The 18,306-nt window shown below is 34.5% G+C and overlaps 1 protein-coding gene across 50 annotated transcripts in view; it reads right to left on the reverse strand.

Moving 5' to 3' along the window:
- The window catches only part of CLASP2 (cytoplasmic linker associated protein 2), a 194,468-nt gene that overhangs the window by 130,473 nt on the left and 45,689 nt on the right, over positions 1-18,306 (reverse strand). For 30 of the 50 annotated variants that reach the window (XM_076006146.1, XM_076006141.1, XM_076006137.1 and 27 more), the window contains exon 8: positions 1,932-2,078. In XM_076006146.1, coding sequence (XP_075862261.1) covers positions 1,932-2,078 — 147 coding nt within the window. Of the gene's footprint in view, positions 1-1,931; positions 2,079-2,471; positions 4,816-16,044; positions 16,714-18,306 lie in introns of those variants that run through there. The other 20 variants (XM_076006165.1, XM_076006163.1, XM_076006164.1 and 17 more) reach the window with 12 other exon arrangements.

Genomic DNA, 18,306 nt, shown 5'->3' on the forward strand with positions numbered 1-18,306 from the left:
CAGCAAAGAAAAGAAACAAGAATGTATCTGCAATTGCCAAAAAATATTTTAAAAATAAAAAAAGGAGGAAAAAAAGGAGAAAGGAATGAAGGCTGCTCCTTATTTTTATCAAAAAGGCTGCTGCCTAGATGGATGAAATAATCTAAGTGATTAATGACTACAATCATGAAAGCTACCTGGCATTTTTTTATCTGATAGGACTACAAACTATAGACTGGGGGTGGAGACATTAAGAAAGCCTCTCCTGTTTAAGAAAGAATATCTGATTATATCGAATTAATAATATCAGAATTAAGTGACTTGTGATAGGTAAATTACAATCTCAATTTTTCATCTAAGAAGATAGTAAACCATGAAAAAAACAGAGACATTTATAAACCACTGATCCAGATTCACAAAAAATGTTAAATATTATCACCATTTATCTCAAACATTAATCTATGTTAAGTCAAATAAGATAGTTTCATAAAATTATATCATAGATTAGAATTCTATAATTCAAAAAACATTTCCCCTGTAATGACTGAAAATAGCCATTTCTTATAAAAGGAAGAAAGCACAGAATGTCATATACATTTTACTAGAGGTAAGAATGCATAATAGAAACTATCATGTAATAGGATATATCATAACTACCATTTAGATTAGAACATAATCCTATAATTACAAAACAAAAAGAAAATAATTAAAATTCTAAAGTGCAAGTTACTCAAAATATCCAGAGAAATCAGAAAGACATTTTTATTTCAGTTATTTATTTATATGTATAGAAATATATATGTATGTATACATGTGTACATGTGGAGATATATATATCATCTTTCTTATTAGTTATATAACACATAAGATAGTTAAAATGGAATATTTATGATAGTTTTCCCATATTTAGAATACCATATGACTTGGGAAAAAATTTAGGTTGTATAGAAAGATCAAGGGACTACAACTCTTTACAGAACCTGGTCAAAATATACAGTTTATTTTTTTTACCCTTTTTTGTTTTTAATAAGTGCTACAGACAAAAATAACAAACAAAAATCCTCAAGACCATGATTTTCCCACCAGTCGCTGTAAACAAGAAAAAAATGTTTCCCAAAATATAACTATAACACAAATTTATTTAAAACTAGGAAAGAAATAAAAAGAGAAAAAGATTACTGTCCTTTTAGTATTAAACATTTACTCTTATTCTTACAGATTCATCTATCAGAAAGATCCAGCAGAAACTAACACCTGAAATGTACTCATGGCTTTCTAATTAGCATACGAAAAACATTCATTAAAAAATTAAAGACAAACAATATGCTCGAAACAGTTCTAATATGATCAAAGAACATACTATGTGTTGTATACTGCATTAAACCTGCTTTTTCCTATTATTATCTAATCCAGAAACCATTCTCGAGGCAATTTTTCTTGACCACCACCCTTTTCCTATTGTGACAAATGATTCAATACCCAGTATCTTCAACCATTTTTAAAATGTTGGAGTATTTAAGGCTTACTACCTAAAGAATGTGTAAAAATATTACATAATTCAACATTTCTGTAACAGCTATTACACCTGAAAATTAATACCCAAATTCTGAAAAACCTGTTCTCTCCTTAAAACAAACAAACAAAAACCCCCAAATTCCCTTAAATCTCTCTCTTTAAAAATGGTGTCTGAAAAATAAATACCCTCAACACTAATTCACAAGACTAATTTACCCTCAATACTAATTCACATATGTGTTTACAGGAAATAGCAATATACAATATTATAAACATTTAAAAAATGCAGCATATTCTTCTGAGTGTTGCAACAGACTCTCCAGATCTGCAATCATGCTGCAGTCATGAATAAACATATTTCTCTAAAGTTCCAAGTATGTGTGGCCATATCAAGAGCATGGAGCATGCATATCAGATTTGAAATGGATTTACATTACCTCCAACCTTAGGGCCACCTGCTGAACCAGGCTTCCTTGCACTGTTGACAGGATTTCCGGATGTTTTAGGTGCAGGAACCTTGAAGGCTGAAGCAGCTGATGACGGCCTATTTCCATCCACTGATTCTTCATCATCGAAGCTTTTATCTGCACAATGCATTAGAAAAATGTATTTAAGAGAACTAAGCCTTGCTCCATTTTCTATAAGACTCAAAAATCAAATAAAGGCATACATAAAATCATTTACTTTGATAAGATATATAAAATAAAGGTCCTTTGAATAAGCATTTATATATTGGCTAACATTATATAAAATAATCCTCTGTAATTTAAAATCAAAATGCAATATTATCACATTTCCTACCTCTATATATTAAGCCAAAACATAAAACCAAAAATATTAACCCTAAGGGTAGTAAAAAGTATTTTTCTTTTTTTTTTTTTTTTGCTACTCATACAAGCATTTTCTGCCAGCTCCTCCCATAGTGCATCTTCCAGCACGCCCTGCCTTATTCCTTATACCCAGACTCTGCAACTTACAATCACAGATCCGTTTGCAAATCAGTCGCCTCATTCCTCTGAAAGCTCTTAATTTCCCTCACCCTAGGACGTGCCCAATAGTTCACATGGCCAAATACAGTAAATTCGATACTAATCAAAGATTCTATCAAAAAAAGACAGAAACAACCACAGAACCACCACTGAGGTTTGTGCCGGCATTTTTCTTTCTCTTCCCTGCCCTAGGTGCTGTAACAGCCAATCAGCTACAAGGTGACATCATCTTATGGCAGCTACTGCCAGATGAAAGGTAAAAATTCTCCATGCATCTAAAAAATTCTCTATCCAGCTACAATCCTTATTCTATATCAAAATTTCAAAGACATTCAAATACTAAAGGTATACAGATCTAAATTTATTTTCTACTATTTAATCCTCATAAAAATTTGCATAAATAGAAAATAAGGTTTTACGCAATATTCATTCTGCTGGGTGCTTATTACTGCATCAGTAAAGCTCGGAATATCACAGTGCTCATTACTGTGCATAATTAACTCTGTAATCTTAAAATCTGCTGTTTATGTAGGCCATAGGAATCAAACTGAATAATCTGTTCTCATAAATGATTCTATAATATTCTACAAGGCTCCTTTTAGAATATAATGGCCATGCTAATTTCATCTCCTTATATACAAATGAAACACCTCCCAACCTCCTCCGAATAAAAAAATCACAAGCTATATGCATTTTATTCCTCAGAAAGGATGGTTTTCTCTAGGACCCTGCACAAACCAACCATGACAAACAAGATGGGCGAGGCAAAGCAGCAGCTTTACCACAGGCTTCAGATCAATATGCCAGAATCTCTTCCTTTCAATCTGCTCCCCTTCCCTATACAAATACTCAATCACCTAAAAGGAAATCATCTCTGTAAAAGGATACTGTCAATACAACTATTAAATATATTTTAAAGAAAACATACCAAATAAGTTTCAAGACTGTTTTATTTGTTGAAGGAAAAGAAGAATTAAATACGCACGCTAATATAAAGCCACATTCCCCCTCAGCAACTGTTTTTCTTAAGTAACAGAACTTATAGACAAAAAGTATCTTCCAGTTAAAAAAAAATGTTTAGGATAACACTATTAGAGAGCCAGTATGGATAAATTAATGAGCTTAAAACCTACACTGTACATAGACTGCTTTGTTAAAAACACTAACACAATTCCAAATAAACTTTTTCCTCCACTATGTAAAAAAAATGCAGCTGAGACAGAGTAGACACACAAATCTACAGGAAGTTAGGCACTGAAACACAGGGTAGCCAGAAGTTCCCATGGAAACAGTATTCTGTTCCTGTACACACACAAGCACTGAAAAGAGTAAATGTCCCTACCATTAAAAAAAAAATTAACTCTTAAAATTCTCAAACTACTGGGAAATTAATTTTTCAACTTTAATCAAGACAGAACAAAGTATACAAATCATAAATATGCAGCTCAATGAATTTTCACAAAATGATAGCAGTGTAATCAATATCCAGATCAATAAATAGATTATTACCACCATCCTGTAAGTATCCTTAAGACCCCTAAAAGTCAATATTTCCTACCAAATCTAACTAGTCTTGAATTCTAGCACCATAATTGGTTTCAACCATTTTTGAAACTTATATAAAAGGAATCACACAATATATACTCTGGCATCGAGTTTCTTTCACTTGATGTTAAAGGATAATGTTTGGAAGATTCATTTTCATTCCTTATAGTTTTCTGATATATGAATGTACAACAATTCATTGATATTAATATCCATTCTACTGTTGACAGACATTTGAGCTACTGCCAGCCAGTGTTCCTAAGAGGTAAGCAAACAAAGTTAAAGGTTGCTAAGGATTTTGGCCTTATTGGGTAAGTAGTAAACATAGCAACTTACTTTAGATTAAAATAAATCAAAGATGTATATTATAGTATTTAGGATAGTGGTCCTCAAAATGTGGTTCACTAAATCAGAAACTGTGGAGATGCAGCCCAGCAACCTGTGTATTAGCAAGAGCTCGTAGTGATTCTGATGCATGACCAAGTTTAAGAACCACTCCTTAGAGCAGAGGATGGCAAACCTTTTCCATAAAGGCCCACATAACAAATATTTCAGTCATTGTAAACCATACACATACGGTCTTTCTATGCAATTACTCATTTATGTTGTAGCACCAAGATGATGCATGATATATAAATAAATAAGTGTGGCTATTTCAATAAAATTTTGTATAGAAAAACAGGAGGGCAGTTGGAGTTGGTCTATAAGTGCCAGTTTGCCATTATCTGCTCTGAGGTAACCACTAAAAGAAGAGTAAATATTATATATACATAAATAAACTAATACAAGAAAAATAAAATAAGACAAAATATATGATTAACTGAAAAAAAGCAAGAAAGGAGGCCAAAAAAAGATAAAACAAGTGGATAAAATAGAAAATAAAATGGTAAATATAAAACCAAATATATCAGTAATTTTAAATATAAGTGAACTAAGCAGCAGTCCAAGTAAAAAATCTAAGACTAAATTTTTAAAAATAGGTTGTTTAAATGAGATATATTTTATAAAGTCACATAAAAATTAGAGAAAGACCATGGTAATCAAACAAAAGCTGGTGTAGCTGTATTATTTTGAAACAAATCAGCTTGAAGAAGCATTACTAAAAATAAAAGCAGATGTTTAATAATGAGAAAGGGGTCAATCCAACAGGAAAAAAAAATCAGAACCCTAAGTATTTATGAACTTAGTAACACAGCTTCAAATATATAAAACCAAAATAGAACTAAAGGAAAAATAAACAAATTTACAAACATAGAAAGAAGTAAATTTTTATCCACTTCCAACAAGGTTATAGCTTTTTTTTACTATAAACTAAAAGAATTCATGAAACTTAACTCATCACTAGCCCGAAAATTTAAAATTTGTTTTATCATTTACATGAAGGTTATAAATGCTCTGAGTTTAAAAACTTTTTCTTAATAATGAAATTTCAGAACAAATCTCAATTATTTTCTTCCTAGCAACTATCTTTTCCTGAAATAATAGACACGGATCTTTGTAAGTGGATTGGAAACTTAAGGGCAAGAACTTTGTCATGTTTGTGCCGTATCCCCATTACCTAGCACAATCCAGGGATAATTGTGACAGCCAACTAGCTCTTCTCCCTGCTTCTCACCTTATCCCCTAGAGTTTATTCTCAATACAGCATCCTGAATTGAACAAAATGACATAATGTCACTGTTCAAAATCCTCCTATGACTCCATGAAAAGTCCTACTAGGACTCTAAGATCTTAGATATCATGTAGGTCTCTGCAACTTTATATCCTACTTGCTTTCTCTCAAATCCAGCCCCACCAGACTCACTGCTATGAATCATGTTCCTTCTGCCTAGAATGCTCTTCCCCATTTATATCCACTCTGTTCATCCACCATCTTCATGTCTTTATTCATCTGTCATCTTCTCAATGAAGTTTTTCCTGGACACTAAAATTTCAGATTACCCAACTCTGATCTACCCACCTCTCTGCTTTATTTTTTCTCTAGCACTTACCAAAGCAATAAATATTTTATAAGAGAAAAAAACATCCAAAGATAAAACATGTACATTGGAACTTCTCTTCTGAAGGCCTTGTGGGGCAAAGGGAACAGAATTCAAAATCTACATAAGACACAGAGTCTAACAGGAGACCTCCCACCAAAAGCTGGTATAACACCCAACTATACCCTCAAGGTCAAAGTGAACCCTAAGTAAGCCTTTATTTTCCTATAGTCAATTCTTTCCAAACTTTTCTCAAAAGAGAGCTACAGAGAAGTGAATCAAATAGAGTGCTTCATTAAGGTCAATTGCTTGAACAGTCCAGACACTTAACACCTTAAACTCTGTGGGCTCAAACTGGTAGTACGTTCAAGCAACAATGCAAATGCAAAATTTTGCTAGAAGAAGGTCTCTGGCCTCAAATTATTCCCACAAATAATTTTAAGGTCACCAGGCACTAGATACCAGGCTCAAGATACCTTGAGCAAGAACAAATAGAAAGAAATAGACAATAAGACCCACTTAAAATCCCAGCATTATCAGACACAGACTATAAAATATCTATGCTTGCTTGTTAAGCAAACTTGGAAATCACTTTGAGGATCATAAAATTATAAAAAGTGACAAAGATTTTTAAAATAACCAAAGAGAACCTCTACAAATGAAAATATAGTAACTGAAGCCTAAATTCAGTTGGCAGGCATAACAGCAGATTATACATATCTCAATGGATCATTAGTAAACTGGACGATAAATCAGGATGTATCACTTAAGGTACATATAGTAGGTGCTCTAATATTTACTGAATTAAAAAAAGAAGAAGCAAACACAAAAAGGAAATTGTAAATTATGGCTAGGTCAACACTCTTGTTCTCACTCCAAAATTTCAAAAAGAGAATACTATGGTTGGATATAGAAATTGAACAAGATAAGCATATTAAAAGGTATTAGAGGATAGAAACTAATAAAGTGAGCAGGCTGCAGTGGCAATCTATATAATGGAGATGGAAGAGAAGGAAAGAAAATGGAGAAGAGATGGAGGAGAATAGAGGAAATCAAGAGATGGAGGAAGAGGAGGACATGGAAATGGAGGAAGAGAGGGAGGGGAAGAAGAGGTGAAGGAAGAGCAGGAGGAGGAAGAGTTGTGAACAGAGAAGGAAGACATACAAAAATAGGAGGAAGGGAGAAAAGATGAAAATAGAGGAGGAAGTGGAAGAGGAAGGGGGCAGGAGAAGGGTGATGGGGAGAGACAGGCAGAAAGAGAGGAAGAGAAAAAAAGATGACCAAGAAGGATACAGCTTGCCTTCAAACAACACCAGCAAGCACTGAGATTCTATAGGCCTACAATTTAATATCTGCATGCCTGAAAGTAAAAAGGCTCTGAAAACCCAGCTTTTGTTTTATCTTTTAAACTCATTTGGTAGTAAATCTGAACTGATCTGAATTCAGTTTATGAAAAAACATAATGTGAACTGATATGAGGCTATTTATTGTTTTTATTCAACTCAGTGTAAATTTGTACATGTTTAACTGCAAAACTATTAATGTGCTTGATTACAGGGTGCTGCCCCAGGCCCAGTAGTCGTTACATAATATATGGGATAAGAACATATTACTTTTCTAAATCTGACATATTCTGAATTCTAAAACACAACTGGTCCCCAAAGTTTCAGATAAAAATTTGTGAACTTACATTACTTTAATCAAGTCCTATGTCTTTTTTTCTTTTTCCCACTGAAGGAAAGCCATATTCAAATGGTTTTTTGAAACTTTTCACTTTATCCAGGTACATGTATTCCAAAACCTGAAACTTCTGCTTCTAAAATTCTTATAAAAGATGAAAAATTTGTTTCATCTTACATGGCAAATAAAAGAGCAAGCTAAAACTCTGTATCATGTCTCACAAAAAATAATTCAATTTTGTGTGGATACTCCTTCAGTGAAACAAACAGTTCAGTAAGAACTACCAACAACATGGATTTTCATGCAAAAAATATACTGTTTCACATTAGTTTCTTACACTCAAATTCCTCTTTTCATTTGAAGCTATATCCTTCTTTATTCTAATTAAAACAACGAACAACAGGACTTCAGATTTCTGAGCTGTTATATACACCTGTATATTCATCATCAGTAACCACGATCATATCTAACAGTTAAATACCAATTGAGATTAGGAAACAATGATCCCTATAAACTATTATGTCATAGATATCTCAGAAAACTCAAAACAAATTATTATTTATTTTTCCTTGTTTTTATTTTTTGAGATGGAGTCTTGCTCTACTGCCTGGGCTAGAGTGCCATGGCATCAGCCTAGCTCATAGCAACCTCAAACTCCTGGACTCAAGTGATTCTCCTGCCTCAAGCCTCCCAGTAGCTGGGACTACAGGTGCACGCTACCACACCCAGCTAATTCTTTCTATTTTTAGTAAAGACGGGGTCTCACTCTTGCTCAGGCTGGTCTTGAACTCCTGACCTCAAGCAATTCTCCCAGCTTGGCCTCCCAGAGTGCTAGGATTACAGCCGGGAACCACATAGCACCAGGCCAAACAAATTTTTATTGTCTACACTTCCCACAGTGTGCATGTACAACATTATACTCCCCTTGGCTTTCCTCTAACCTTACAAGTCACTCTAGCTCATTCTCTTCCATTGGCTATTCCTCCTTTACCCAATAAATAAATGTTGAATATCCTTCCCCTTTCAAGACTATACTATACACTTTCTAAATTGCCTCATCCATTCTCAATGTTTTTTAATACTTTCTATATGCTGACATCTCCCAAATGTTTGTCTCTAGTCTAGACAATCTCTGAGTTCCAGACCTACTATCCAACTACCTACTAAACATCTTCCCCAGGGATATCTCAAAGGCATCTCTAATTTGACATAGATACAAAACACCAACATTATTTCCAAGTGTGCTCTCCCTAAGTCCTCTCCCATCCCAGTAAATGACATCACCATCTATTCAACTGCTCAAGCTCATTACATGGGAACCCCATCCCAAGTTCTCCTCTGCTCCACAAAGATCATCTACCAGCAGTTCTTGTGTATAATTCCAAGTTATATTTTAAAACCATCTATTTCTCTTTACCTCTGTTGCTATTCCTAATCTAAGACCAGACCAGTATCATCTCTGCCTATATTACTACAACAGCCTCTTTACTGGTCTCCTTGCTTATGTTCTCAGCCTCCTTCCAAACCACAAATTAGAGAATGTGACCCTCTAAAACAGTAATGAATCAATAGCTCCTGAAGGCCGGGCACAGTGGCTCACACCTGTAATCCTACCACTGTGGGAGGCCAAGCGGGCAGATTGCTCAAGGTCAGGAGTTCCAGACCAGCCTGAGCAAGAGCAAGACTCTGTCTCTACTATAAATAGAAATTAATTGGCCAACTAATACATATAGAAAAAATTAGCTGGGCATGGTGGTGCATGCCTGTAGTCCCAGCTACTCAGGAGGCTGAGGCAGAAGGATCACTTGAGCCCAAGAGTGAGGTTGCTGTGAGCTAGGCTGATGCCACGGCACTCACTCTAGCCTGGGCAACAAAGTGAGACTCTGTCTCAGAAAAAAAAAAAAAAAAATAGCTCCTGAAATCATGAAATGAAAGGTTGGTGGAGAACTTTATAAAGGATGGATCAGGCTGACAACACCTAAACCCACTTATTCAATATTAGTATCACAAAGAAAGACAATCAGACACCATGCTTTCAAACTCAAAATACCATATAAATACCACCTATGAAAAATTTGTACCAACCTTCCTCCCCATTATTGGACTTGATTTTTTTTTTTTTTTAGCTAGACTGCAGTGGCGTCATTATAGCTTACTGCAACCTCCAACTCCTGGGCTCAAACAATCCTCCTGCCTTAGCCTCCCAATTAGCTGGTACTACAGGTACATGCCACCGAGCTTGGCTAATTTTTTCTATTTTTAGTAGAGATGGGGGTCTTGCTCTTGCTCAGGCTGGTCTTGAACTTCTGGGCTCAAACGATCCTCCCGCCTCACCCTCCCAGAATACTAGGATTACAGGTATAAGCCACCACACCTAGCCATGGACCTGATTCTGATCAAGCCATTAGAAGAATTTTCAATTTTCTGGAAATACAGAAGATAAAGAAATATTAAAAAACAAAAATACAAAAGCACCATGGCAATGCAATCAACAAAAACTAGTGTGTGGGAAAAGTTTACCTATCAGATGTTTTCTCTTCAACAAATAAATGGCAAGAGGAGAAGAATGAGAGACAAATATTATAGATGAATAGATCCTTAAGAAGTAGATCAATGGCAATGTCCAAATACTAATTCAAAAAAAACTGTAAAAAGATATTTATGAAATTACTGAAGAAATCTGAACACTGAATATTTGATATTATGGGTTAAACTTTTAGGTGTGACAATGGTACTGTGACTGTTTTTTAAAAAGACACTTTATTTTATATATGTATATGAGTGCATGTGCACACACATATCTCAGTACAGCAGGATAGTGCAGATGGGGGAAGATAAGGTAGGGATATAGATGAATAAAGACTGGCTAGGTATTGGTAATTTCTTAAAGCTGGATGATGAGTAATGAGAAGCTGGATGAGTAGTAATGGAGAGTCATTACAATATTCTCTATTTGTGGGTAAGCTTGAAATTTTTCATTAAGAAATCAAAATAATTCAAATCACTTTACTCCCTTGCTTAAAATCCTTCAGTGGAACCCCAATGAATAAGCAACATCATAAGGGAAAAGAAAAGAGGTGAGGGCAGAGAGTGTATGAAGTCAGCACCTAAAAGATCACAACAAATTCTTAAAAGATGAAAATAAAAAAGAATGGAAAGCTACTGAAGAGTAATACCACAAAAAATGCAATTAAAATTCTCAGAAGCTGACTGAAACAGCAGAGAACTAATCTACCTTGAAGAATGACAGAGAAGTGACAATTTCTAAGCCAGAAAGTACAGTAATAAGTACCAGCAGCAACTGAAAATCTATGGAATTTCAACCCAGGGAGCTCAACATTTTGCACACAAGTGTGCACAAGCATGGACACACACACACACACACACATACATGTAGGATTTTGTGAAAATGGAACTACCAGAAAAGGCAAAAGCAAGTTCTTAGAACCATTTAAACTTTTGTTTGCCAGAATTTAATAGAAGGACTGAGTGAGAAAGTCAAGGATATCTCTCATAATACAGAATAAAAGAGAAAGATATAAAACTTGAGAGAGAAGACAAAACATAAATGACAGTGAATCAACCCAGGAGGTTCAACATCTGAATAACAATTTTGTAAGGAGAAACTAAATCTAATAAAGGGGGAAAACTTTACCTTCATAAGTAAAAGAATCAAATAGTAAAAATTTAAAATTTCTTCAATTTAAACTAAAATGAAAAATTTCAGTAAAATTATTAGAAATTAAAAACTCAAGTGGTCCAAAATAAGACAATGGCAAAATTTTAACACTCACATAGACATGTTGTATTCTTTCTCAGCAGCCTGCTTAATCTTAAATAGTTAACTATTTTATTTGCCAAAAATAAAGCCCATTCTATATAATGTTTAATAGAAGCCAAGGAATTTGATAAAGTATCTTAAAATATCTAGGTAGATATAACTGACTAAATAAAATATATTTAAAGACTTTTACCCTTTCCTTTAAAGAGGTCCTTTAAAAAATTCAAGACTTTGAACATTCAGTGAAATAGAGGGACAATCACTATTTAAACCATTATTCGGTATTAATAAAATTAAATAACAACATATGCCATAATAACCATAACATCAAACTCAATAATAAATGAGGCTCAGAATAAGGTTTATTTAGAACCTTTAGAAAACTTAGTCATATCAGACATTTAAATTTACATGACAGCCACAGACTGATCATAACAGCTGTTAAAAACATAATCGTACTATTCTACATGTACAAAGAAAAGATGCAAACCCTTTCTCAAAGATTCAAGTTCCTTAGCAACATCAGGTTTGAGGATATGCTACTACTGGTGCCCCACATCTTGCACCCATTTAGGTAATGGGACTGCCTCAAGAAGGCTATTTATTCAAAGGTATAGCATAGGTGCCTAGATGCCTTAACACAGACCTAAACCACAGGATGGTTGTCCAAGGCCTTCAACATCTACAGCAGGAGGAAGGGGGGAACCTAAATTTTAGTCACTGGCTATTTTTAATCTTAGGGCCTAGTACTTACTACCTATATTACTACTAATGCCTGATCTTTTGTCCCTTGTAATTTACTTTTTTTTCCTTATAGACTCTTTTTTTCCCCATCAATATTCCTACAAGAAATGTTTGGTCTTTTTGCCAGTAAGTCAAATAGTTGCTTTCCTCCAGTTATTTAAATTACCCAATCTTAGTGTATCACAAAGAATATTTAGGAGTATGAAGAAGAGTGATTTACTTAACATTAATTTCTTGCTACTTTTCCATACCACCTATACCAATAGTTGTATGTCAGTTTGGAGTGGTCCCAGAAGGCTGATCTCCAGACAGCCACCATTATATCATTACTTGTTATACTTCTAAAAGACTCATTTTTGGAATAGTAGACTGTATTGAAATGTTCAAAATTTATAAACAGCCTATTTACAACAAAACCTTATTTCTTTCCAGCCACTCTGCAACATAACAACAAAAGGCCAAATTCCTCTTGCAAGCTTTTGAGGCAGATTGTAGGGCTCAGCGCTGCATAATAATCCTACAGGTTTTTAACTCTATCTGGTTTGACTGCCCAGAGCCATTACACAACTATCTAAACTTCTTGGTTTTATACTCTTGGGTAAGGATGAAGACAAAAAAATTGAAAAACACCCCAAAGCCACCAAGTAAACAACTCTTCAAGTGATGGCCATTAGAGTGCTTCACAAATCCAAGTTTGCCTAGAAATAAAACTGCTAATGAAATCTTTCATAAAGCCTTGAAGTTAAGCTTTATAACATATTCAGTATATAAGAGACTGGACTATATAAAAAGCAACTATAAATAAACAATGAAAAAGGTGAAATAACAAAAAGTTGGCTAAGGATGACAACAGGCAATCCACAGAGAAGGAAATATAAATAACCAAGCATATGAAGATCATCAACATTATCAGAAAGCACAGATATTTTATAAAGGATGAGATGTTTTCACTCAATTGATGGGCAAATTTTTAAAAGATAAACTATAACAATAACAGAAAAGAATGTAGGATAGCAGGCACTGCTGGTGGGAATGTAAGTGGTAAAGCCACTTTGGGAGCAAATTAACTATAGCTAATATAATTTAAAATGAATAAAATGTTTGATTCAGAATTCTACTTCCTAGGCCGGGCATGGTGGCTCATGCCTATAATCCTAGCACTCTGGGAGGCCGAGGTGGGTGGATTGCTCAAAGTTAGGAGTTCGAAACCAGCCTGAGAGAGACCCTGTCTCTACTAAAAATAGAAAGAAATTAATTGACCAACTAAAAAAATATATATATACAAAAAATTAGCTGGGCATGGTGGCACATGCCTGTAGTCCCAGCTACTAGGGAGGCTGAGGCAGTAGGATTGCTTGAGCCCAGGAGATTGAGGTTGCTGTGAACTAGGCTGATGCCACAGCACTCACTCTAGCCTGGGCAACAAAGTGAGACTCTGTCTCAAAAAAAAAAAAAGAATTCCACTTCCAGACTATTTTAAGAAATATATATGTGTGTATATATAAACACATATGGTTTATACAAAAGTGTTTATTTCAGAATCACTTAGAAAAATTATATATGGTAAATAATTTAAAATTCCATAAAAGACAAGATGGTTATGATACATCTATACTATAGAATACTATGCAACAGTTTAAATAAATGATGTAAAGTAACAAATGATGGGCCTTAAAAAAAAATCTCCATGCCATATTGAGTAGACATGGCAAATGGCAAAGATACATTCAGAATGATATCAGTGGTGTAAACACAGTCAAAACAAAACCATTTATTTTGATGCTTAATATGCATGTAAAGGCACAGTAAAAGGTAGGAAAAGACACATTCTACATTAATAAAAGTGTTCACTTTTGCTTATACCTGGGCTTAGAGGTGGTTCTGAAGGGATTTTTGCTTTATCTTTAGTGTCTGAATTTTGAAACAGAGATATTTGTATATTAAGTTCATAATTAAGATAATAAATAACATGGGTTAGGAACAGTGTAATCCATTTGTTATATATGTTCAAATGATTCTGGTATAATGTATGTGCATTGTACGAGAGACAGACTATATGTGACATATGTGAGAAAGTAGATATCAAACTCTTAAAAACTATATAAATCCCAAGATAACCTTTTATTATATACATATCTTTATTGTTTAGATTTTTATTTTTATAAAGGTATACTATTTTAATCTAACAAAAGTATTTCTATTTTACAGAAGAGAATTAGCTGGAAGGTTACCCTGAGTTTTATAAGAGGTTGTTATTTTGATTTTTCAAAAAAAAAAATCAATACATTCCTAAACAGTACAAATGTATTTATATATTATTTGAAAAAAAGAAAAACTAAGTAAATACACAATGATAACCATTAAACCTAAACTTTATTTTAAAAAATAAAATAAAATCTGGATATGGCCCAAACCAAATGCAACATTTAGACTTGTCTGCAAATTAAGGTTTTTTGGTTGTTTTTAAAAAGGAAAGAAAGAAACTTGGCAATGCCCTTAAGTATATGAGAACTTAATTTGTCAATCCTGATGTATCTTGCCTTAAAAATTAGTAGTTAAAATTATATTCTTATTTATTTATTTCCATAAGGTCATATAAAATAGTTCTGTAAATTCCTAGAATAAATCATAACAATTGCCAAACCAAATTTGCTATATTTCCATTTAAATATACATAATACTTTAAATGATGGTACCAAATACTGTCATTTTGGTGAGTTGGCACCCCATTTCTCATAGCCCCAAGAGGAATTACTCCTTAGAGAGAAGAGGTCATCATACATATAGGAAGGCTAAAACTGTTAGAATTAAAACCTCCACATATAGACCAGTCTTCCTTAAGAACCTAGCAAAAACACGCAAAATGTTTTTGAGGAACCTAAAATTCCCCTTCATATGTATCTCTGATGTTAATGCGATTATAAAGTATACCTCTAAGCATCTTAACAAAAGGTTTGATAATGAAAAAAAAAGCTCAAATATTAAATGTTACAAAGGACAATACCAAATGTACACTTGGGACTCTAGATTTGATTCTGGTTTGCTTTCTGTGCTTCAATCTGGGACATATCATCTCAGCAAGTCTCAGTTTCCCAATCTGTGAAATGAAAATACCAAAATATTCTGTATATTTCACAGAGTTATTTGCACCTGAGGACTTAATGTAAATTAAGTATATGAAAGAGCTTTATAAAACTATAAAGCACTACAAAAATCCATGTTTTTAAAAAAATTATCCTTACCCAAATAAAACACTGGCAAATCCATTTTAATCAAATTACATCCTGTATAGAATTCTTAAAAGGCTAAATATTTTCCAGAGAATTGTTTACGAGGTACACTGACAAATCACGAGCATATTAATTAAAACAGTGTCCATGGCAAGCCATTTTGCTTCTTTAAATATTTTATTGCCATAGAATTCTACTTGTGTCAAATACAACAGGAAAGATGTCAAGCTAGCTAGTCAAACCTTCCTGCCAAGATCTGTCATTCCTCCAAAGGCCATGTTCTCCCTTAAAAGCTTTTGCAAATATTCCATGTTTCTTCCAATATCCCTTCATATCCACCACCAAAGACTGAAGGCTTGCTTGGGTTGTAAGGTAAATTGCCACCTTATATTTGCCAGATCCCAAACAGACACAGCAAGTGGGAAAAGATACCAAATGACACGTACACGCATGCATAAATGCACACACAAATGTACACACACACAAACATACAAGTATCCTTTATTCTTTAGGGAGAAATATATTTCTTACACAGCAAATGATCGTCACCTTAAAAGGAAGTATATAACACAAGCAAAAGAAGAAAAATAAATCTTACTTACCATCTCCCATAGCCATTCAGATGGTCCAGGGAGCTCTCTCAAACCAAGAGGTCAAATAGCACAGCAAATAAGTACTGCTCAGTGCCTGCGCCACTGGGCTCGGCCTGCAGCCTGCAGACACCCGGAGCACTGTGTGACCCAGGCCGCGCCGCAGCTCTGCACCGCAATAGCCAACAGCTGCTACTCCACTTCAAAATAAAAGTCTGGGGTCTTGCTGAAAACCCTCATTTATTTAGCAGAGCCTAGAAGGACTTAATCAAGATTATTCTTAAACTACACATATGCCGTTGGATACAGGTTATGATGTTTCTCCTTGTACAGGCTGCTTGAAATTTAATCTAGAAAAAGCTCTGGGAGGCAAGAAATGTCATCCCGCTGGGGGACTTTTAATGCAATCATCAAAACACAAGGCATGTGTTCAGCAATCATTTTCTGCTTCCCTAAAGATATCCGTGTAATCAGTAGCAATCACATGATCTGATGGATTAACTGATTTGCACCTTTTTAAAAAGGTTTTCATCCCTTTGTATTAATATTTACAACAGAAGATTGCTAGAAGTGCACAAACAGGAATAGCCCAGTTTCCAAGATTAACTGCTCTCATTATGCAGGAAGCATTTCTGGCTGCCGTAAACAAATCACGTCAAAGGCAGCCCATCAAAGGCTGCTCTGTGTGAGGACAGCAGGGCCACACGGAACAAAGCTTGTTTCTGGTGGAGGAGACAGAACCTAGCCAGTGCGCAGCTGCAGGGGCGCAGAGCACCCTCCATCCAAGCTGCACAACCATCAGCATATTGTCAGGCTCCGAGAAGGCCCTGGGGCTCATGGTCACAAACAGCCACATTTTAAAATCAACCTAAGAAAAGAGCTACTTTGCTTTTCACCAAAGCATATGTTATAAAAATATATAAAACTAAACTGGAAGTTACCTATTTACTCATATAAGCCAAATATCAATGGAATTTCAAATCCTAATTTCCATGCTTTATTTTACTGTCATCCTCCAAGAGCAATTCTTTTCCTAGCAACTGTTTCAAAGAGAGAAGATGGAAAATAACTTTACAATGATTACATAGCCAAGACTGCATTAGGTCGGACATACACACTAAACAAATCAGAATTGTGCACAGTTTTTTTCACAGTTAAAAGAGAAAAAGACTTGCAATCACAGCCACCAACACCGTTAGTGTTTACATCTTGGTTAGAGTAGGAGACTGTCTAGAAAGCTCCATGACGACACCAGACCCTGTCATAATCACAGGGGGCCTCCAATTTTTAGTCTTTTCTTTCCTACAGGGCTGGTGTTTCCTCCTTTCAGTCACAATCTGACCAATTTTAAATCTAGTTTTCTTCTAATAATAGCACAGCTAATTCTACTGCACTTAGGGAATCTGCCTAACTTACTTTTGTAATGTAAGAATTAAAGTCAGGTTAACCCTCAAAACAAAAGAATGGTGTGTATTTCTTACTATTCCTACACTAAATGATATGCTCAAATCTCTGATGATATAATTTACTTAGTGTTCTGAACTAATGATTTAGAAAATCAAGTCAAAAATTCAATCAGAACTTAAAAGAGTTAAAAAATAGCAATTACAAGAAAAATCAGAGACAAAAATGTAAGCTGTAGAAGTTGTATATCAGGATATGCATAAAGGAAGAAGAGGTAAAGAGAAAAAAATAAAGAAACAGACTATTTCTCTGAACATAAATGTGAAAAAGATAGTGTTAGATAATGTCATTCCCACTAACCATGTTTCTTTCTAGCCTAAAACCTTTTAGGGGCTTCCTACTCCTAGAAGTCCAACAAAACTCCTCCCAAGGCCTAAACGGCCCATGTGTTATGGTTCCTACTCACTTCTCCAACTACATCTCACACATGGTCTCCCCTCCAATGGACTCCCAAGCTTCAGTGGGCTCCAGACAACTCTGCCTCCCTTCTTGTATATTCAAATATACCAAGTCTTTTTTCACCATCGGGCTTTTATGGTCACTATTTTCTCTGCCTAAAGTGTTTTCCTACCATTTATCCCATGAGTGGCTCATTCTCATTTATCAGGTCTCAATTCAAATATTTCACCTCTCAGAGAGGCCTGTTCCACTGTTTCATCTAAAGTGGTATCACTTAGTTACCATCTCAATACCTTATTTACCTTATTTAATGACTAAGTTAGATGATAACTTTTAGCTATAATGGCTCTAAAAGAAGTTATACTACCTTTACAAAAAAATCCTCTGTTTTATTTTTTTTTGTTGTCTATA

Source organism: Microcebus murinus, chromosome 1, assembly GCF_040939455.1.
Source record: "Microcebus murinus isolate Inina chromosome 1, M.murinus_Inina_mat1.0, whole genome shotgun sequence".
Lineage (NCBI taxonomy): Eukaryota > Metazoa > Chordata > Mammalia > Primates > Cheirogaleidae > Microcebus > Microcebus murinus.